At 42.6% G+C, this 22,641-nt stretch overlaps 1 protein-coding gene across 2 annotated transcripts in view; it reads right to left on the bottom strand.

The window, feature by feature from the left end:
• TBC1D8 (TBC1 domain family member 8) overlaps nucleotides 1–22,641 on the bottom strand; it is a 605,783-nt gene that overhangs the window by 146,172 nt on the left and 436,970 nt on the right. For both annotated transcript variants that reach the window (XM_086934717.1, XM_086934716.1), the window contains exons 11-12: nucleotides 14,901–15,018; nucleotides 10,795–11,080 (exon numbers count right to left, since the gene is read on the bottom strand). In XM_086934717.1, coding sequence (XP_086790843.1) covers nucleotides 10,795–11,080; nucleotides 14,901–15,018 — 404 coding nt within the window. The remainder of the gene's footprint in view (nucleotides 1–10,794; nucleotides 11,081–14,900; nucleotides 15,019–22,641) is intronic.

Genomic DNA, 22,641 nt, shown 5'->3' with positions numbered 1-22,641 from the left:
GTTCTGTTCCCCATACAATAATTATTATAATTATAATTAAGGCCTGGATGGCCATATTAATCAAACTCCAGTTTAGAATAACCAAAACTTGCATAACCATATTAGATCAAATTTCAGATTAGTTAATGAAAGGGGTTGGACTGTAGACCAAAATGATTTCTAAAAGCATTTAGATGTAAGTGTAGATCTTCTACAGACAGTGACACAGTTCAGGGTTCGAGGATCGTGTTTATAGGTGTGATAATAGCTCTTCCCCTGCGTTAAGTCCTCCTGGTGACTTAGTTTGGAGGTCGATAATATATCGTGACTCCAAACGCCTGAGTCTTTGTTTCAGATCTCCACCCCTGATGTCTTGTGGGATGCAGTCTAAGCTGAAGAAGCTAAGTTGGGTCCTATCACTATTGTGATGACTTGCGAAGTGCCGGGCCATCGGATAGCTTTCATCCTTGTTAGCAATGGCCCGTTGGTGCTCTAAAATCCTGAGCTTAACTGCTTTCGTGGTGCTCCCTACGTACATCCGTCCGCAGGGGCACTTCAAGCAGTATACCACAAATGTGGTTGAACAAGTAATAAACTTGGTGATTCTGATCTTGGATTCCTTGTGCGGTACCTGGTAGCTCAATACCCTCTGGCTATTGCTGCAGGCCTTGCATTTCCCGCATGGGTATGAGCCATGCATAGCCTGCAGTTCTCCTTTGGACTTTCCCTTTGATAGGTGGCTAGTGACCAGTCTGTCTTTTAGTGATCTTATTTTTCTAAAAGTTATCATAGGATGTTTTTGTAGGTCCTTTCCAATTACGGTGTCTGATTGGAGGATTCCCCAATTTTTGGACATGATGGCTCGCACTTTGTTCGCCGCCACCGAGTAATTTGTAATAAGTCTTATGATGCCACTCCCACCTTTGGGAGTTTCAATCTTCTTGTCCTGTAAGAGGGTATGTCTCTCAACTTGACTTGCTTTCTTCTCAGCTTGTTGGAGGGTAAGTGCAGAGTAGCCGCGAGATCTGAAGCGTTTCACGCTTTTTTGTACGGCCTCTGCATAATCTCTCTCCAGGGAGCTGTTGTGCTTGATCCTCAACAGTTCCCCGTAGGGGATGCTTTTTACCAGGGAGGTCGGATGGCTACTGCGTCCGTGGAGGACAGAGTTACCCGCCGTCTCTTTCCTATAGAGGGCGGTTTGGATCGTGCCTGACTCAACGAATACCCTTAGATCTAAAAAGTTAACCTCTCTTTTACTCATTGAGTATGTGAATTGCAGGTTGAGATCATTTTGATTGAGAATCGTAATGTACTCTTGTGCTGAGAGTTCAGACCCCCTCCAAATTAGGAAGAGGTCGTCGATATACCTTCTCCAGCATATCACATTCTCCACCCAGGGGGTTTTGTCGTCTGCCCAGGCCACCTGCTTCTCCCACCAGCCCACAAAAAGGTTCGCGTAGCTGGGGGCGAAGCAGGTGCCCATCGCAGTCCCCCTCACTTGCCTGTACCTCTGATTCTGGAAAATAATGAAAGTTTGGGGGGGATTCGTCAAGCGGGGGCAGAGATAAAAGGGGGGTCCCAAAACGCGTTTTCCCCATGTTAATTTCCATAGGGCGGTCGATTTCACTTTCAGCCCGAACGGCTGAATGGATTTTCACCAAACTTGGCAAAATTTTAGGGACTGGTAGCCCGATGTGCCTTTGCTATGTCTCAAGATATGTGCTCCAGTGGATTTTGAGAAATTAAGGTTCAAAAAAATATATATATCTATAGCCGCGCTCCGGTACGCGCCACGCGACTTGCGCGCACAAAGCTGATTGGCTCTGGGGTGTCTGTAAACATTCTAAACAGTCCGGAGCGGCCGCCATCTTGTGTCTCGGTAGGATCAAGACACGAGAGGTGGCCAAAACAAAGAGGGAAATGACCATAAGGGGGCACAGTAGACCCCCCCTTGACCCCCTAGGTTTGATGTGGGGGTCATAAAAGGGCCCGCGGGGCAAAAAAAAAATATTTTTTTTTATTTTCGCGGGGGGAGCGCCCGGTACGCGCACCGGTGCGCGTACCGGGGAGCGTACCATGGGGAAAAAGAATGACAGTTTTAAAAGTAGCTGTTTAAAAAAAAAAATGTTTTTTTTTTTTTTTATACATACACATACATATATATATATAAATGCATATGCATATATATATATATGCATATATGTGTATATGTGTGCGTGTAGAGAGAGGTAGAGAGGTAGAGGTGTAGAGGTGTAGAGGTAGAGAGGTAGCGGTAGAGAGGTAGAGATTAGTAGAGAGAGAAGAAGAGAGAGGTAGAGAGGTAGAGAGTGAGTAATAGAGAGTAGAGAGTGAGTAGTAGAGAGTAGTAGAGAGCAGTAGAGAGAGTAGCAGAGAGTGAGTAGTAGAGAGTAGTAGAGTGAATAGTAGAGTGAGTAGTAGAGAGTAGTAGAGAGTGAGCAGTAGAGAGTGAGTAGTAGAGAGTAGTAGAGAGTAAGTAGTAGAGTGAGTAGTAGAGAGCAGTAGAGAGTGAGTAGTGGAGAGTAGTAAAGAGTGAGTAGTAGAGAGTAGTAGAGAATGAGTAGCAGAGAGAATAGTAGTGAGTAGTAGAGTGAGTAGTAGAGACTAGTAGAGAGAGATAGAGTAGTAGAGAGTAGTAGAGAGTGTGTAGTAGAGGGAGAGTAGTAGAGAGTGAGTAGTAGAGAGTGAGAAGTAGAGAGTGAGTAGTAGAGAGTAGTAGTGAGTAGTAAAGAGTGAGTAGTAGAGAGAGAGTAGTAGAGAGTGAGTAGTAGAGAGTAGTAGATAGTGAGTAGTAGGGAGTAGTGAGTAGCGAGTAGTAGGGAGTGAGTAGTAGAGAGAGAGTAGTAGAGAGTAGTAGAGTAGTGGAGAATGAGTAGTAGACAGTGAGTATTTGAGAGTAGTGGAGTAGGAGAGAGTAAGTAGTAGAGAGTAGTGGAGAATATTCCAAAGTTTGGCACAGCACCACTTTCACAATGAGTCCAATCAAATCATATCACTTAGAGTCCTTATTGAAGCGCTGAATCTTGGTGTATATTCAAATGCTTTTATTTTCCTTAAGTTTATGTACCACAGCCAGCCGAAACGTTTCGTTCTGTACAACAGAACTTCTTTAGGGCGTTCTTATTTCCTTCAAGTTATGTCGGTATCCAGTTGTCATATAACTAGATATTTCTTCCAAATGTTAGACGAGACGTAAGTACATTCTTATTCAAAGTGACTAGTTATCAATTTTACCCACACAATTCGGGCAGACGAGTCATTTATAGCATCCTCAAAGTCAATCTTTCAAAAATTCCAAAGTATAGGACATGATAATCCAAATCCAAATGTTTCTCAAGAAAAGTCATTTACAATCGTTCGGAATATCGGTGTTTGGGCAGATATGATCCAGGGACCCCCAGTATGCAAGGGGAATTAGTCCCCCCTCGGCAAACGCGCCAGTGGCCTGCATTGCAGAGAAGTGTAACAAGGGTGTGGCCTCATTACACTTCTCTGCAATGCAGCTCCCTCGCGCATACTGGAGGCTCCTGGTGGACTAGTTGACCCCAGGGACCCCCAGTATGCAAGGGGAATTAGTTCCCCCTCTGCAAACGCGGCAGTGGGCTGCGTTGCAGAGAGGTGTAACAAGGGGCATAGTCTCATTACACCTCTGCAATGTAGCCCCTGGCGCATACTGGAGGTTCCAGGTGGGCTAATTGGCCCCCAGGGGCCCCCAGTATGCAAGGGGAATTAGTTCCCCCTCTTCAAACATGCACGGGGGCTGCGTTGCAGAGAGGTGTAAAAAGGGTTGTGGCTTCATTACACCTCTCTGCAATGCAGTCCCCTGGCGCATACTGGAGATTCCTGGTGGGCTTTCAGGTCTTATATAGTTAGGAATTAGCATTAAAAAAACCTTTGAAATTCACTGAAAAAAACATAGGTTTCACACCAGTTATAGTTAGGAATTAGCATTTAAAAAACCTTTGAAATTCACTGAAAAAACCATAGGTTTCACACCAGTTATAGTTAGGAATTAGCATTTAAAAACCTATCAAATTCACTGACAAAACCATAGGTTTCACACCAGTTATAGTTAGCTGGAAATTTTACTGACATAAAACCATTGAAATTCCCACGTTATAGTTAGTTGGACTCACTATAACTTGCGCGCCTGCAATGCACTGCTGATGACGTCACATATTACATCACCCATGACATGGTCAGTGACATCACTCATGACATCACTGACTAACTATAACGTGGGAATTTCAATGGTTTTATGTCAGTAAAATTTCCAGCTAACTATAACTGGTGTGAAACCTATGATTTTGTCAGTGAATGAATATATATATATATACATATATATATATATATATATATATATATTTATTGGATATAGTGCACTCCTACTTATGCATGCCCTGATCTAGATGTCTAGAGCGGGTGTTCTGCCAAGAATCCTCTAGTGGATGATCAAAATCCTCATTACCTGAAGGCAAGGAATGTAGGGTTCAGTCTTGATCACAGGTTGGGCATCCCTTCTTGCAGAGGGTAAAAAGGAATTGACTATGTTGAAGCGCCAACGGTGACCGCGCAATGACAGCAGAGAGCTCCTCTAATGAGTACGGAAATGTGCATGCATTTATAACAATAACATTCATGCTTCCGTGTTGAAGCTTCAGCCAAACAGACATTGTTTGCCGTCTCTGTGATAACGCTGTCACCTTATGGAGGAATAATAAATGACAACATTTGCATAATCTATGTTGCGGCCTTGTACCAAATGTTAAAGGTGAAGTGGAATTGTAATCTAAGTGGATTCAGAGAATCAAATCCTGCACGGTCACGGAAGCAAACACGTCAAAAGTCAGCATGTGGAAAAAGAAGGCAACTTTACAAGGCGTACATGTAAAATGGCAGTGTTTCTCCCCAGGTCTAACCTAGCCATGTGACCACATCAGATGGCTGGAAACCTACAGTGCCATGGACAGAGCATTAGATCCTGACATGCTGATAGCTGGGTCCAAACACACTCAAATGATGTCCAAGACTAAAGTCTGGACTACAGGTCCTACCTGAACAATCAATACACAAAAGGTGACAAGCCTAGCATGCTCTTGCATGGCTTCTCTACAAGGCACTGAGGCAGGCGCTGTCCACCCCAAGAAAATCAGATGGCTCAATTACTGGTACACAAGAGGGCATAAATGAAGTACTACAGGCTTCTGTAAATAGAGCTGCCCCTTCCCAGCCGATTAAATTGATTTGCTACAGGATGGACGTCTCCCATGCAGAAACACTATATAGAGGGGAGTACTGGATGCACCCACCTCGCTTGGTGCAATTGACGTGCAATAAGGCCACCGAGTAGGACTCTGGCAGACTTTAAGTTCAGAATTTCTAGCCATAAAATGAACTAATGAAACACAAATTGATATAGCTGACATGCATGCTTTGTCAGCGGACAGACTTCTAGTATACATGCAAGAAGTGACAATAATGGTTGAGCGCAGACCAGACAAAACCATCCCACCCAGATAGACCATCTTACAGCCTGTTTTCTGCAGATGTCTATCAGATTCTGCATTTCTTTTTCAGGTGTTTGTTCCCCAAGCTTGCTGAGACCTCAGATTAAAACATCGTTCAATCAATGTCTTCCCAGGTGGATATTGGGAAAGAGTTTTGAGATTGTCTGTGGTGTTCTTGGGAGCAGGGGCATGATGACGGTTAGCTTGTGAGCAAGATTAAAACATCTTTAGCAGGCACTAACAGGACCAAACAAGATTATTATTCTATTCTACATTCCTGTCACAAGGTCACTATCATTTACAACAAAAAAAAGGGGTGACCGACAACGAAGGAAGTGAGGAATTCCTGCAATACACTCATGAGGTAAACTGATACTATGGCTTGAATAAGTGATTTAGAAGTAGACTATTGTAGAAGTTGGTTGTTGTCTTGGGATAACTTTGAATCACAATTATTTTAACAGATAAAATAGCAAGATAAACAGTGTGTAACAGACAATAGGTCGTTAAGAGTCCAGCCAAATGAGGTGAAAATAGTATACCCGTACCCTTGGACTGTGTTACATACAAGACCTGATTCAGACAAATTGTTTCTTGACAGTTCAAGATATTTTTTTAGTCGCAGGTAGTTAGATTCAGCTCTGATTGAGGGATCCGGGGTTGGTCCCGGAATGCGTTGTGTATATCGTTCGACAATGAGAGCAGGGTAGAGTTAAAAAGGAGTCTTACTAATTTCTTTCCCCTTTTTAACTACAAATGTGAGTTTTGAGAAATGAGACTGCATATGCAGCTGATGGATTAAATCTAAACAAGAAGGCACAGAGTAAGATCTGCATTTTTGCTACTCTACCTTAAAGGTTCAAACAAAAGTTGTTTCACATGTTTAAATGACTGGTCGCACTGCCACTGATAAAGAGCAAATAGCTGGTTTCAAAGGCTTTGTACTTATAGCGATATGTTTTACTCAGCACTGGTTATCATGATTCTTACAGACTATTGATTGTCTTGAGAAATACCTCACCAATGACTTTAAAACAATAATATAGTAAGTGTTTCCTCTTGCAGGAACACTTTCCCATGTATACATCTAATAAGAGTATATTTTGGCATTGCTCTCCTTTCTGTAAATTCTAGAATCTGCATACAACATCGCTTTGATAAGAAGCATCAATTAGTAGATGTATAAAACATACAATATTTGCCTGCAACCTATATACATAAGGATTTACAATATGACAAGAGAGTAATAATATAGACTACAATCAGTACTATATAATTTCAACGTCCAGCCGGGCGTGAGTTTATTTAAGGAATAATATAGAATCTTGTTGATCCAAGAAGGACCAAGATAAGCGGTGAGATAGGGTACAGTCCTGTACCTATCCCAAAAGGTTAGAAAAAACAATTCAAAACAAGGGAGATAGAAGAAAGAAAGAAGTTTTTCAGGCAAGAAACACATTTTTGAGCCAAGGGGTGACTTGCAATTACAATAGATAATTTCAACAAATTCACCCTGCAGTGTAAACAATTTCAAGTAAACATGTTAAATCATATGTTACACTGCATAGCGCGTCGACGTTTCGATCCCTAAAGGCTCATAATAAACTGGGACCATCATCAGGACAGTTTTACAATTAATACCTGCATTAAAATGCGAAAGCCTGTAAAAAAGGGGAAAAAAATAGAAACAGGTTTTGAGGCATACGCCTAGAACATGGAATTATACAAAAAGGTGAACACTTCGACAAGGCACAAGTTCAGGTTTTTAAAAAAGGCCATTCTCACATTTATACTCGCAGGTCTTTAGCTAGTGTGATGGTGATATTTATGAGATTTAAAAACGTATTACTCAGGATCTGGAGTGAGAATATCGGCGCAGTGAAATGGGAAAAATTGTGTCATTCGCAACCGTGTTGCTCATAGTCTAAAGTGAGAATAACGGCGCAGTGACATAGACAAAAGTTTCAAGCATTGGTGGTTGTGTTGGCGCTGTGTCCGAAGGGATGGGGAGGATTAATTTCATGGCACGTGTTTCGTGGTGAGTGTTCAGTGAAATGGTGATTCAATAAGTGAGGAGGTAAAGAGTGGGCGAGACGCTGTTTCGGGGCAAATAGGTCAGGGTTTACCTTTTAGAATTTTTTAGAACCCAGAATTACGGGTAAAATGGCTTAAGACTTTCTTTCAGACACAGGGACCTTGATGCTGTTAGGTAAAAAGGAAATTACCGTTAGCAGAACAGCCATCAGTTGGCAAAGAAAGTTGGGCTTTCGGAGGTATAAGGGTAGGGGCTTACCTTGCGCTACTGGATGCAGTCGCATGGGGTTGGGAGTGTTTGTTCTGACCGGTGGAGAGAATTTTCAGCCAGTACGAGGAACAGGATGCTACATGGTAAATAAGTATTACCGTTAGCAAAGCACTCGGGATAGGTGCCTATCAGGTATTAGAGGCAGGAGAGATGCTTACCTTGCGCCACTAGGATGCAGTCGCATTGGGTTGAAAAATTAGTTGTTCTGACCGGAGGGGAGATAGTTCCTGCCGGTTCGGTAAACAGGATGCTGCGTGGTAAAACATTATTATTACCATTAGCGCGTCCTACGGGGCGGGTGGCTATAAGGGTTTTGGGGGAGTAGGGAAGCTTACCTGGCTATGTGTGAAGTAGCCGTCCAGGGGGGGTTTTCCTTTGGATCGAGAATGTGCCGTGTTGAGGGAGAAGGTAGTCTCCTTTTAGTTGGCTCCCACGAGGTTACTGGGAATACAAGTTTACAGGGTTAGGGGAAGGACTCCATATTTAACGGAGTTCTTAGTTGGGCTATTTTACCAGAATGTGCTTACCTAGTTGCTGGATCGGAGCAACGGCGGGTTGGGGTGAAGCTCAATGGACTTCTACCCCTTTTCCTGGCAGCGCGAGTCCGCTGTGTTGCGATGGCTCGTGGGCTGTGCTTATGGGCCAGTGGGGATGGAAATGAAAGAAGGACTGATTACTAGTGACACGTATTTCGGCAGACATCTTGGAAGGATGAATTTGCCGAAGTGCACATGGGTAGTGTAAACATAAGGGTAGGACTGATTCCCAGAGTCTCATACATCGGCAGACATCTTGGGTTGATGCAATTACCAAGGTTTGGTCATTGGTTAACTTGATGGCAGTGGTTATGCCCGGATTTCTTTAAGCGAAGCGTCGCAATTATTATAAATGGAACATGTTAAATTGGGTGGTGTTGCCAACGTGGTGGACCATGAAGTTCAACCTGAATGGTATTGCCATTTTAGTAAACGTGAAGGGTGAGGGGTGACTGGGGTGACTTAACGTTGTGCGCATGCAGCGAGTGGAAAAAGGCCAGACATGCCCTCCATTCAGACACATTGGAGCTGACAGTGTTATTAAAACATTGGTCGGACTGACAGTGTTATTAAAACATTGGTCGGTTCAGTACTTCACATTATCATAGTATGGACACTGCAGTGGTTGAGAAATAGACATTTTGGGCATATCAGAGTGATTGGGATGTTTGGAGCCACATCCGTTCACTCAGAGTAATGACGTCCAATCTTCTGTGCGGTTCAGCCCCTTGCGGATAGAGTCTAGCAATATTATGCATTTTAGCTCTTCCCTATGCATAATATATATCCCAATCACTCTGGGAGCCAACTAAAAGGAGACTACCTTCTCCCTCAACACGGCACATTCTCGATCCAAAGGAAAACCCCCCCTGGACGGCTACTTCACACGTAGCCAGGTAAGCTTCCCTACTCCCCCAAAACCCTTATAGCCACCCGCCCCGTAGGACGCGCTAATGGTAATAATAATGTTTTACCACGCAGCATCCTGTTTACCGAACCGGCAGGAACTATCTCCCCTCCGGTCAGAACAACTAATTTTTAAACCCAATGCGACTGCATCCTAGTGGCGCAAGGTAAGCATCTCTCCTGCCTCTAATACCTGATAGGCACCTATCCCGAGTGCTTTGCTAACGGTAATACTTATTTACCATGTAGCATCCTGTTCCTCGTACCGGCTGAAAATTCTCTCCAACGGTCAGAACAAACACTCCCAACCCCATGCGACTGCATCCAGTAGCGCAAGGTAAGCCCCTACGCTTATACCTCCGAAAGCCCAACTTTCTTTGCCAACTGATGGCTGTTCTGCTAACGGTAATTTCCTTTTTACCTAACAGCATCAAGGTCCCTGTGTCTGAAAGAAAGTCTTAAGCCATTTTACCCGTAATTCTGGGTTCTAAAAAATTCTAAAAGGTAAACCCTGATCTCTTTGCCCCGAAACAGCGTCTCGCCCACTCTTTACCTCCTCACTTATTGAATCACCATTTCACTGAACACTCACCACGAAACACGTGCCATGAAATTAATCCTCCCCATCCCTTCGGACACAGCGCCAACACAACCACCAATGCTTGAAACTTTTGTCTATGTCACTGCGCCGTTATTCTCACTTTAGACTATGAGCAACACGGTTGCGAATGACACAATTTTTCCCATTTCACTGCGCCGATATTCTCACTCCAGATCCTGAGTAATACGTTTTTAAATCTCATAAATATCACCATCACACTAGCTAAAGACCTGCGAGTATAAATGTGAGAATGGCCTTTTTTAAAAACCTGCACTTGTGCCTTGTCGAAGTGTTCACCTTTTTGTATAATTCCATGTTCTAGGCGTATGCCTCAAAACCTGTTTCTATTTTTTTCCCCTTTTTTACAGGCTTTCGCATTGTAATGCAGGTATTAATTGTAAAACTGTCCTGATGATGGTCCCAGTTTATTATGAGCCTTTAGGGATCGAAACGTCGACGCGATATGCAGTGTAACATATGATTTAACATGTTTACTTGAAATTGTTTACACTGCAGGGTGAATTTGTTGAAATTATCTATTGTAATTGCAAGTCACCCCTTGGCTCAAAAATGTGTTTCTTGCCTGAAAAACTTCTTTCTTTCTTCTATTTCCCTTGTTTTGAATTGTTTTTTCTAACCTTTTGGGATAGGTACAGGACTGTACCCTATCTCACCGCTTATCTTGGTCCTTCTTGGATCAACAAGATTCTATATTATTCCTTAAATAAACTCACGCCCGGCTGGACGTTGAAATTATATAGTACTGATTGTAGTCTATATTATTACTCTCTTGTCATATTGTAAATCCTTAGGACCCTTGTTCTCTGTAATAAGTTAACTAACCCATGGTCCGAAGGCCTTTTTTGGGTTCCCTTGTATTCTAAAAACGATGCAACCTATATACAGCATCCCTAACGGGGGGCTTTCGTTCAATGGTTTTACCTGCTCAGGATCATCAGTGCTTGGCCATCATCCTTGCTGTTATAGAGTTCCACAGCATTGACTTCCAAAATGGCTAGGCCAAGCTGAAAGATAGCTTTGATGCCGTCATAGAAAAAACAGTCCACAACATTCACCGCACTCCCTAAAGGCATGATACTCAGGAAAAGGGTAAGGAACCAGGACAGAGAAATTGAGGCCAATGTAGACAGATCCGTGATGTGCTCAGCCAGCTCTGGAAGTCTCTGTTGGATTAGTTCTAAGAAAATGGACTGGTCTACCTGAGCTCCTGTAATCAGAGAAAACACATGTTAGAGGACAAGAAAGAGAAACAGCAATTTCACCTCCATCCACGTTTTACATAAGTCTGCTATAGTTTCAATTTAAATTGCACACGAGCTGCTAGTACAAATTATTACCACACATGAAGCTTGTATCCATTCACACCTTGCTTTTTTATACCATATAAACAAAAAGGTCCCTTTAGCACCTGCCTAAAAACCACAAAGCAGATGCATAAACCCTTATGCCAGGCTAAGTATGAACACAAATCTGCTGCACATTCTTGGACTTTTTGGGCCACGTCACCCTAGGCTGAAGGGGTGCAAAGATCCCCATTTCGCTCCCTAAATTACACTAAATTGGCAATCTTTTTACAGTTTGCAAAGATTCTTACTTCACTCAATTTCCCTTGAGGAAGACTTTTTCTGAACGAGTTATTCTAAAAAAGTTTAGTAGTGTAAGATTATTCTGCTCCTTCACAAGTTATACGTAAATACCACACCACCTGATCATATGAACCGGCATCTAAGCGCCAGCAATTACACATGGGATGACAAATCTTTCTGTATCTTGTCAAAAGTGGTACCGGAAACCTTCCTGAAGGAAGTTTTGACCATGGTTGAACCTGAGGTAGCTACATGTTTGGACAACATGGCATTGAGATCAGAGATAGTTGGTGTTTTTGATACCATCTGCACACAAATAAATAACAGCCTGATGATCAGAAATAAACAGGATAGGCACAAAGTTAAAAGATGGTTTGACTGTAGCTGCTCTAAGGCACACTCTACTCTACTTAAAGCCCTGAAAGTATGTCCAAGAGACAGGGAGAAGATAGCAAGTTTAAGAAAATTATACAAACAGGCCGTCCAAGTAAGGAAACAACAAATAAAAGAGGAAGCCTGGAGTAAACTCCTATTAGCTGAGGTTCTGCGAGATAGTGGGAAATTCTGGACGACCATAAACCAGCCTCTGTTTTCAAATGAAGAGAACTCTCCCTTAGATTGTAATATAACAGGTGATCGATGGATAGCCCATTTTGGGAATATTTATGGGCACCAGAGACATGAGATTCCCCCAGAGGCTACCACGCTCCAAAATCCAACCGCTCCAGTAGTTTTCCAGGTAACAGATGTGGAAAGGGCCATAGAAGAGACATTGAAAAATAAGGCGCCGGGCCCGACGGGGTTCCCGCTGACCTGTACAGGTGTGCCCCCAAATTCTGGGCCAAAATCCTGACGAACGTGTTTAACGCATCAGGTTCAAATAGTTTCCCTGTATCTTGGGCTAAATCTATTATTCCGGTTTTTAAAAGGGGGCATAGGGAAGACCCCTCCTGCTACAGGCCTATTTCCCTGATAGACTCTGCAGTTAAAATCCTGGGAAGAGTCATCTTACAAAAACTGACGGATTGGCTGGAGGGCAGAGGGGTCTTGTCAAATGTCCAATATGGTTTTAGAGCAAAGAGAAGTACCCTCGACCAGTGTCTTAACTTACAACTTTTAATTAGTAAATATACTAAAGCCAAGGAGGAGTCGCTGTACATGAGGTTCATGGACCTCTCTTCAGCTTTTGACCTGGTGAACAGGTCAAAGCTGTGGCAAATTTTATTGGACATGGGTATTGACCCTTCCCTGGTCAATTTTTTAGCTGACCTTCATTGTGGTCTTTTAGCTTTGGTTAGGGTTACCCAGGAAGGGCGTTGCACTTGTCAATTTAGGTCAGAGAAGGGGGTCAGGCAGGGGTGCATTCTAGCCCCTCTTCTCTTCACGCTATTTATCAATGCCATAGAGCCAGCTCTAAGAGAGGCCTCTCTGGATGTGCCGCGCATAGGAGAAACGGTTATTCCAGTCCTCCTCTACGCGGACGACTCTGTTCTTTTAGCTCGCTCGGGGGTAGGTTTAAAAAAGCTGCTGGATACCTTTGGCAATTTTATGGAGTCCCTGGATCTGAAAATAAATACAATAAAATCCCAAGTCATGATTGTAGGGGAATGTAGCAGGAAGAAAAAAGTGAAAACATTTTTTTGTGGAGGAGAAGAAGTCAAAAGGGTGCCCATTTTTACCTACCTAAGGGTCCTTTTTGATGAAAGAGGGAACTGGGGGCCGCAACTAGCCAGATCTACCTCAGCCCTTATGGGATTTACAAAAAAGTTGGGGGCCAGACCAATGGAGTCAATTTTTAAGGTTTATAAAGCTAAATGTTTAGCGATTGCCACATATGGTTCTTCAATCTGGGGCTTTACCCCTCAAGATAGAATTCAGGTGACTGAATATACATTTCTAAGATCGGTATTAACAGTACCACAGTACACGGCCACTTTTACTATTCATACAGAGTTTGGGGTGGGGTACGTAACAGATCTAATAAAAATTGCCCCCTTGACCTGTTGGCTGAAGACATGGCATAACCAAGAAATTTCTTTGAACCATATGATCCTTACAGATTGCCTTTCGTTGGAAAGAGCCAGCAGGATCCCATGGCTGGCGTACATTAAATCAACATTTTCTAAAATAGGGCGACCTGACCTTTTCTCCTCCCCGAGAGCATAACAAGAGAAGATGTCAGACAGACAAAAAATGCATTGCTGAATCTGTGGTCTCTAGAGAGGGAGGAGCTGGAAATGAGGAAACCGACCGTTAGAATGAACTATGCTTTAGTTCGTTCCCCTGGACTCGAGCCCTATCTTACCCTGGTGACCCGTCCCTTTCATCGACACCTGCCAACCAGATTCCGTTTTAATTTAATTCATTTGATATTGGGCAGTTTTCCTACCTGGGGCACTCCAGAAAATTCTAACCCTTGTAAATGTGACAACTTTTCTGCACAAGACACTTTACATTTTACTATGTTCTGCGAGTACTACTCGGACATCAGGAAGAAGTTCTTGTTGCCTATTCTGAGGGAGGCGGGGTTTTTACAGGTCAGGCCAACCCTCCTGTATTTACAATTGTTAAGTAGCCCCGCATTATATTTTATGTTGCTAGTTTCTTAGTAGCTGGTGTGCGGATTAAGAATAAGAGTATATGCACCCCAATTACCTCAGTGTCACTTTGACTGAATTAGACGTCCATTTTAGATTTATGGTATTAATTTATTGCCAAATTGATACTGATATCTTGTTTTCCCACATCTTGATGAATTTTTTTAATAAAAAAAAAAAATTAAATGTAACATTGTTGTGGTTTACTTTACATGAATATATTTGTACCTGTGTCTTTTTATGATATTAATGTATCGAATAAAAGTGTTTTGACTGACTGACAAATCTTTCTGTATCTTGTCAATGTGATAACATATCTTTTCGGAGCATGTAAATACTTATAAACAAAGCATCAGCAACATTTAAAGTTTAGGATAGGATCTATGTGCAGACGACTGAAGCTGAATTTTTCAATGTATGTTAAAAGTTCAGTCACTCTATAAGTACATTATTCCCACTTTTTTTTAACTTTACAAAGATTGTGAACATCAAGAAGACAGCAATGTTAAAAAAAAACATGATAATGCCAAAGTTGAGGAAAAACCTCTGCAACTTTGCACAATACAGCTTTAGATAAGTTACGGTTATGCATCCTCAATGCAAGGAGAACAGCAAATGTTATTCATAGCTAGAAAGGTGTACAAATGGCTCTAGAATTATATATATAACAATGTTTATTGCAAAAGGCTTTTCCCTTTTCTTGTGTGCCACCTGCAATTTCTACAACAGTTGAGCACATTATAAAATTAATAATATCTGTTTAATACGCTCGTCCATTTTAATTTGAAGGACACTTTTTTTGAGGTGCTAATCAGTATATCACTGCAGAAAAACACTTTTTTACCTATAACTCTGTGATTGAAGTAGTCTGGAAGCATCCTTTCACAAACAGCGACAAGCAGCCAAAAGGCTTCCTCTTCTTTGGCATACAGCAGTAAGACGGAGGTCAAAATGTTCATGGACTGAAAGAATGTAAAAAGTAGTTGTCAGAATCAGGCAAAACAGAATACAGATAAATCTTATATCCAAGATTGATACAGACTATCCACCTTCAGACAACCCTTAGGTTTATAAAATGGTACTCATGTGGGTCAACACCATCATTTAATGACTTCTTCTGAGATTTAACAGTTAGAGGGTTTAAAATAATTTAAGAATAAATTCAACCAAGTTAGAAGTAGAGCTGCATCATGACTTTGTACTGCTTTGCCTTAGTACACATGAATAGCTTCTCAACTTTTGATCAGATGTTCCTGCAGCCAATAGCAACAGGAGCTGGCACAGCTGTGAGCGACACAAGAAGGCAAAGTGACTGCCTTATACATAATGTAATGCAGAAAGTTCGATGGTGACAAGCCACCCCTTTTTAGCATAATATACAATTTTGGTCATAAAACACAAAAAAGAACTATGACCAACAGACTAGAATGTTTGGAGGAGGACAAGAAGGCAAGAGCTAATGGCTACTAAACATGCAAGCTGACCTGAACGCAGCATATTTGCAGTCAGGGCATTAGCCATGATTCTAGCATAAGGTATTAAGATGGTGATGAGGGTGCACAATATGGCGTAAAATAAAATCCAGATAGTTCAAGAGGTAGATAATGTCCAGATAGTGCGAATTATAAAAACGGAAATAATTTATGGCTAGGTCTTACACTTGAAATACTAATAATACCCATAGCAGGAATTTAGATTCAGAACTTTAGAAATAAATGTATTCCAAGTGGATGTTAAATGTCCATTGTTTCCCAATTTTTAAGTACAGCATTGATGGTGGTCGTTAGCAAAGTTTGCAGATTTTGAGTATCTTTAATTAAAAAACATTTGTAAAAATCGTCCCTTCCACCACCAACACCTTACCCTCGACTTCTAAATGCCACTAAAAGACACCAAGACATATTATTAACGATATCCACTCCCAGAAGGTTCCAATATCCTCTTTGCACATGCTCTTTTCAGAACAAGTCAGCCTCTTGTTGCATCATCTAGGATGTTCAATACACAAACAATGCAGGCAACTATGTTCTCTCAAATCCTATGCAAGAAACCGTAACACCAATTTCCACAGCCTTCTGAAACGTTTCTCTTTTCCTCTTGCCTCATGTGCCAACTTCACGTTTTTAAATAGCCACCACGGTCGTCGTAGCCACATTACCATGGTTAGGACCACCAACGTTCCCCACGGTGCTAAGATACTTTTTCAGCTGCTCGCAAAATGCGAGGTATCATTTTCCCGACCATGGAGTAGGAGGGGATAAGAGTTTTTGTTACCCAATTTGGTTTTTATTTTTTTGCATTGAGTCTTCACTCTTTGACTACAATGTTTTTTTAGCTTAGTTTTAAAATGCCGAATGTTGAGACAACAGCCATCAGTATGTTGTTTTGTGACAAAAGATCTACTCATTCCACACACCAATATTCTAAGAGATGGCCCTACAATCTTCTACTTAACGTCCACTCATTGAAACTCTACAATGTCCTGCTTAGACCACCTACCTTGCTTATTTGTTTTCCAGGCAAACTGTTATGTTAACAATTGCATGTTGTTCCCAAACACCTACTTTTATAAGTGTAGTGCATCCTGGAAAAGAATAGTGTATAGCTCCTAGCTTCTTGACATGATACATTGTCAAAGCCTATGGCTACAACAGCCATAAGAGATTAGCTCACTTTAACATCTGTAGTCCTCATCTTAAAAATGAGGGATGTTAACCCCTTCCATGCTGATGACGAACCCCAGCCGTCATGCACTACGGTGCTCGTGTGCTGATGACGGCTGGGGTTCGTCACGGCCCGCCCCTGTTCGTGTTGTTTACAGCACACCAGGGGAATCGCGGCCCCATGGAAGGGGTTAAAAGGCATGCTGTTTATTTATCAATGTGCCAATGTTAACCTTTTATCTAAATTTTTCAGCAACGTATGTCAACATGTGTTCCCACACAAACCTGGTGCAGGCTACTTCACATATGCATGCAAGAGGTGGACTGAACCCCAGCAAATGTGCAGACCAACAAAGTGTTACCTCCCTTGCCTAAGGCTGCATGTCAGCATACCATGATCAATTTGCAAAACTGCATCAAGAAGCTGAAGCTGCACCCTCTAACAACAAGTCGCAACTCCTGAGCTACCCAGTGCTCTGTTCGTGAACCTCAGTGAAATACAGTCCACACCACAAACCATTGCAATCCTTCTGCCAGTAATCAAGATTTAGTATGAGTCCTTAAAGTTTACAGTAAATGTTTTTGAAACTCTTTTCGCCAATTATCTGTTAAGACAGTCAAAACCTTACCCGTTTCAAAGTGCTAAAGGCATAGTTTTTTGAAGAGACTAGTAACATTTCATTTTGTCTATCCATTATCGTCCCTGCTAAAATTTTCAATCAGCCAATTTGAATAGCACAGCTAATCACCTGAAAGGGTATCCAGGACCTTGCAAGGTGAAGAGACTCAGTCGAATAGCCAGGTCTTGAGACCTATTCAGAATCCCATTAGAGAAGGGAAGGTCTGGGGCTGCAGGGGGAGGCTGTTCTATGTCTTTGCTGCGAGGTAGGAGAAGGAGCGCCTTCTGCTCGGGCTTCTGTCGATACGGGGGGGGGGCAGTAAGAGGGAGGCGGAGCGAAGTTGTCTAACTGGCTGATGGAAGTTCAGGCAGTGATGGATGTAGGCTGGTCCTAGGTTGTGTAGGACCTTGTAAGCATGGGTCAGCAACTTGAACTGGCATATTTTCTGTACTGGGAGCCAATATAGTTTCTTGACGTGATGGGTGATGGGGGTACGCTGGAGGAGGTTGAGGATGAGTCTGTGATTGTGGGGTTCACTGAGGAGGAGGTGGGTTCATTTTGGAAGACACCACCCAGCTTGGAAATTGGACTTTGATGTCTGTGCCTGATTCCCACCATAGGTCAGGTAAATGTATCATATCCCAGTGATAGGTGGGCCTAAGATAAAAAGGCACACCACACCCAAGCAAGGCTACCCACACCTGGGAATTCCTTGTATAGAACAACAAAGCGAGTGAAACCAACAGGAACTGCCAGCACATCAGAAACAGGCACAATGAGGACAGAAGAGAGGGGCCTACACAGGTGCACTGGCTAACAGCCATATTAGCCTCTGACAAGAATGCAGGGCTGAAGGCTGCAGCACACAGCGGAGTGAAAATGTAGGCTGTGCGGATATGTTCATGAGCAGGGGATGAGGGAACACCACACATAAGGAACTCACAGACTGGGATCCCCCCCCTCCCTTAGAAAATAAGCCCGAAGACGGTGTCAAACCCACACCTCTTCCAAACAAAATATTAAAATATTCACATTCTTCACATATCAGTTCGAAAGACAGAAAACTGGACACAAGTGTCCCAGCTGCACATGGTAGAAACAGGAAAGGTTAGTTTTAACTGCATATATTTAAAGTCAGAAATATAGCGTTCCCCATTGGATACTAAATTTACAGTAGTATCAAAAATATACTGGTTGTGTTAATGCAATTACAGAATGGTGGTTTTACCATGAACTTTCCAACAATCTCTAAATGACTTCCTTAGCCTTTTGTTAGACATTTATTGACTTCAACATTAACTAAGAAAGTCCTTAATTCAAATTCTGTTGCTTAGGGTATTATTGCTTTGCAAAAAGCAAATACAGTTCATAAAAACTGCAGAAGTGTCAAAAACAGTCAAGGGATGAAGCACACAGTCCTGATAAAACAGAATTGCATAGGGGAGGGCAAAATACAGAACACACAAAGCCATAGCAGTTCACATATATTCAAGAGCAGATGGCTTTCCACTCATTGTGCAGAACTAAGATCTCATGACCGTCAAACAAAATTGGTGGACTCAAAACTGGGACACAGGGCTTAGAATGCAAAATACAAAGGTTAACAAGAGCTTCATTCTGAAGTTAGTGGTAGTATCCAGCAGTGAAACCCAAGAGCAAAGAGATTAGACTGTGTTGATGGACATGCAGAAGACAGGGAGAGACGTATATGGAACAACAAGAGAGAAAGAATTTTTGTGATTTCAGCAATCGCAGATTCTACTGTTCCCAAATGTCAACCAGCACGCAGGATGAACTAAGGAGAAACCAAAGGGGCCAATGAAAAAAAGAATTTCAGTGCAAAGGAGTTAACACAGGTAGACTGTTCAGTGCAAAACTAAAGGTTGTAAAAGTGGGCATGACCTACATTTTTGTGTATCTGAACAGAAGAAACAGACCACTGGATGGGACAAAGCGGAAAAGGGAGGGCCTAATGCTGGAGATTTCGAGATATCTGACCAGAGAGAAGCCGGATCCGGAAGAGGCAACCTAGAAGATTTGGTCCCGTCTGTAAATGTCAATGTGAACAGCAGTAGGTGCTGCGAGACAAGGAAATGACAGTAGTTCTTTGGGTTTTTTTATGTACAGGTTTTGGTTAGCATTTTCATAATCAACAGTTTGATACTTGCACATTAAGAGAACACGATGTTGTTCAAAGAAATTCAAATGTAACTCCTTCCTGCCTCCCCTTCAGGCACTAACAAAATCACATTTCTATATCAATACACTGTATAACGATCTAGGCTCACTGTGAAAGATCAGCAGTAGAGAATGTAATATATCGACTGCTAAATACTACAGTACATATCATCTACCAGTTGCCAATCTGTCAATGCAATCGCACCATCGTTCAGCAGCATATGCATCTAAGGGGGCAATGTGTATGGGGGAGCCAATAGTTCGGTGAGCATCGCTGTCCAGGCCTGTAGGTCGTCAACGGGTTTATTGTCCCTCGCATTTCGCGCATATGGCTGGCTCTCTTCAGCATTTGTCCATTTGACCATGTCTCTTAGCCAATTTCGTTAACTTTGGTGCAACTGCGGACAACAATTGCATGGCTATTGTATGCTTGGCTAGTACAAGACCCAGGAGGAAGAATTTCCTGCTTAGTTTCTTCTTTTTCTTAATCGGGATTCGTCCCAACCAGCGCTGCCCTTCTTCTCTGGGGATGGACCATCCATTGGTCTCATTCAGGGACTCTAGAACTGCCTCCCAGTATTCGTTCACCTTAGGACACCCCCAGGCGTGACAAAGGGCAGCTCTGCCTCGTCCTCCGGTGCAGCGTGAAGCGCTGCACCACCATTCCTCCTACCCTCACCTTTGTCACAAGGGCAATATATAACAGCTGTACCCAATAATGTGGGGTACCTAAGCCAACTTTCCGCAAGACCTTCCAGGGAAATTCCCATGACAAGGAATCGAACACTTGTTTAATATCCAGCAGCACTAACATGTACTGGTCTTCTTCCAAGACTGAGGTGTGCATCAGCAAGGATAATCTATTTCAATTACATAAGGTATTCCTACGCAGTATAAATCTACATTGGTCCTCGTGAACCAGCTGTGGCAGATGTTCCAGCAATCGAGATGCCAATACCTTACTGAGAATCTTCACATAGACATTGAGCATCGACAGGGGGCGGTAGGAAGTCACCATCGTGACATCCTTGATCGGCTTGGGGAGCACAACTATAAGCACCTCCCTTATAGAGGCTGGAAGCAATCCCTTTCCCTATGCTTCATTATAAACTTTTAGAAAGTGGTCAGCCAGTCCCTCCGCTGATAGAATTTGGCTGGCAGCTGGCCCCTCTGGGTGCTTTAGCCTTAAAGGTACCATATTTCTTCCCTAGTTATGGGGGTGTGCAAACTGTCCCTCCACCCCCGGAGCAGGGAGACCATCTGCAAGTTAGCAAGGTAGCTAACACCTGCCCATGGAGCACAATCAGCTGGTGCAGTATACACTTTCTGTAAGTGTGATGCAAATAACTTGGTAATACCATGTTGCGTATTCACGATTCACCCCTGTGCGTCCCGAAGCCCTCCATGGGCAGCAGCGAGTTTTGCTTCGGAGGAGGGTGGTGAGCATTCTACTAGCCTGGTCTCCTTCCATATGGAGACACTGTCTATGATTGGAAAGGACAAGGGTGAAGTAAATTCACAATTTATGCTTTAATCTTCTATCTGTCTATCTGGAATATATTTTTCCTTATGGAGAAACTGCATACCCTACACTTCAACAAATGTTGGGATGTTCTGTTTGGCATCCCACTCTGGAAGGGGAATTACTTTAGCCCTGTACAGAAGTAAATCGCGAACCATTTTCTGTATGGGAAAGAATTCCAGAAGAGTTTCTAATGCCAAGAGACTCACAAGTTTGTTAACGTTCTCAAACTGTCAAGGCAAATGACGAATTGAGCCGCCCACCCCAAGTGTGGGCTAAACGTCAGTAAGGATTCTTTGGGGGATACCAGAGAGGCACAAGTAAAACCGTTTTCTGCCACAAATGTAGGTTTGGGCCGTCCATGGCCTTATGAACTGTGTACAAACTGACAGGCCCTCAGGCAAAATTTGAGAGCCATATAAATTCACATAGTGAGGCCACATCACCGATACATACATTTTTTACCCTTTGAAAAACTCCTTCATCTACACCCTCACAAAGTTTGGGGGTGTTAGTCTTCCTTTTCTACCCTGAAATGGAGTTTACTCTGCCCTTTGCTGGAATAAATCTCTATCATTTCCAGTTTAGAAAAGGGCTCTAAAGGAGTTTGTGAATGCAAATAAACTCATAGGTTTATGAAAATTAACAAATGTTCCAGGAAAAACAAGCCTTGAACATCCTTTTCCACAGCCATCAGTGGGGTGAACTAATAAGCACGTTTAGGCAGTCATGGCCCTCCTACTAACTTTTTGGGAAACCATACAAGGAAAATGCTACTTACCGGTATGCATCTGTTCTTGGCATGTAGAGCTGAAGAGTTACACACTATGCATAGATGGCCACCTAATGTTGGTCCCCGGATGTTCGCAGTTTGTTTTGTTGTAGAAAAGTCTTTGGAAGTCACGAGATAGGTGACTCCTCCTTTTGATGATACTGCGCATATGCATCGGCTCCATCCCCAGATTGTTTTTCGCCATTAGGGAAGTGATGGAGCTGTACAAGAGGTAGTGATGTCCATGTGATTTGTATCTAATTAAGATAATACTGGAACAGATAAAGGTAGCCGGGGAGGCGAGTGGGCGTGTGCAATTCTGCAGCTCTAGATGCCAAAAACAGATGCATACTGGTAAGTAGCATTTTCCGTTCGAGGCATATGAGCTGCAGATTACACACTATGCATAGATTGTATAGCAGTACCCACACCTAGTGGCGACCACCAGTATCTGTTGCAGTTGTTTGAAACAGTGTTTTTAGTACAGCCTGGCCCACAGTGGCTTGTTGTTTAGTTTGCACATCTACACAGTAATGCTTTGTGAATGTGTGCAGTGTAAGCCATGTAGCTCCTTTGCATATATCATCTAAGGGAATGTTCCCTAAGAATGCCATTGAAGCCCCTATTTTCCTTGTAGAATGGGCTTTTGGAGGAATTGGTAATGCACGTTTGGCTTTGTGGTAACATATTTGTGTGCATTTAACAATCCACCTAGCGATCCCCGATTTTGATATGGCGTTGCCTTTATGTGGCGGTGAAAAAGACACAAAAAGTTGTTTTGTTTTACGAAAGGTTTGTGTCCTTTCGATATAGTACAGTAATGCTCTTTT

Source organism: Lissotriton vulgaris, chromosome 8 (genome assembly GCF_964263255.1).
Source record: "Lissotriton vulgaris chromosome 8, aLisVul1.2, whole genome shotgun sequence".
Lineage (NCBI taxonomy): Eukaryota > Metazoa > Chordata > Amphibia > Caudata > Salamandridae > Lissotriton > Lissotriton vulgaris.
Note: the sequence above shows the minus strand (reverse complement) of the source record. Positions and strands in the feature narration are given on the sequence as shown.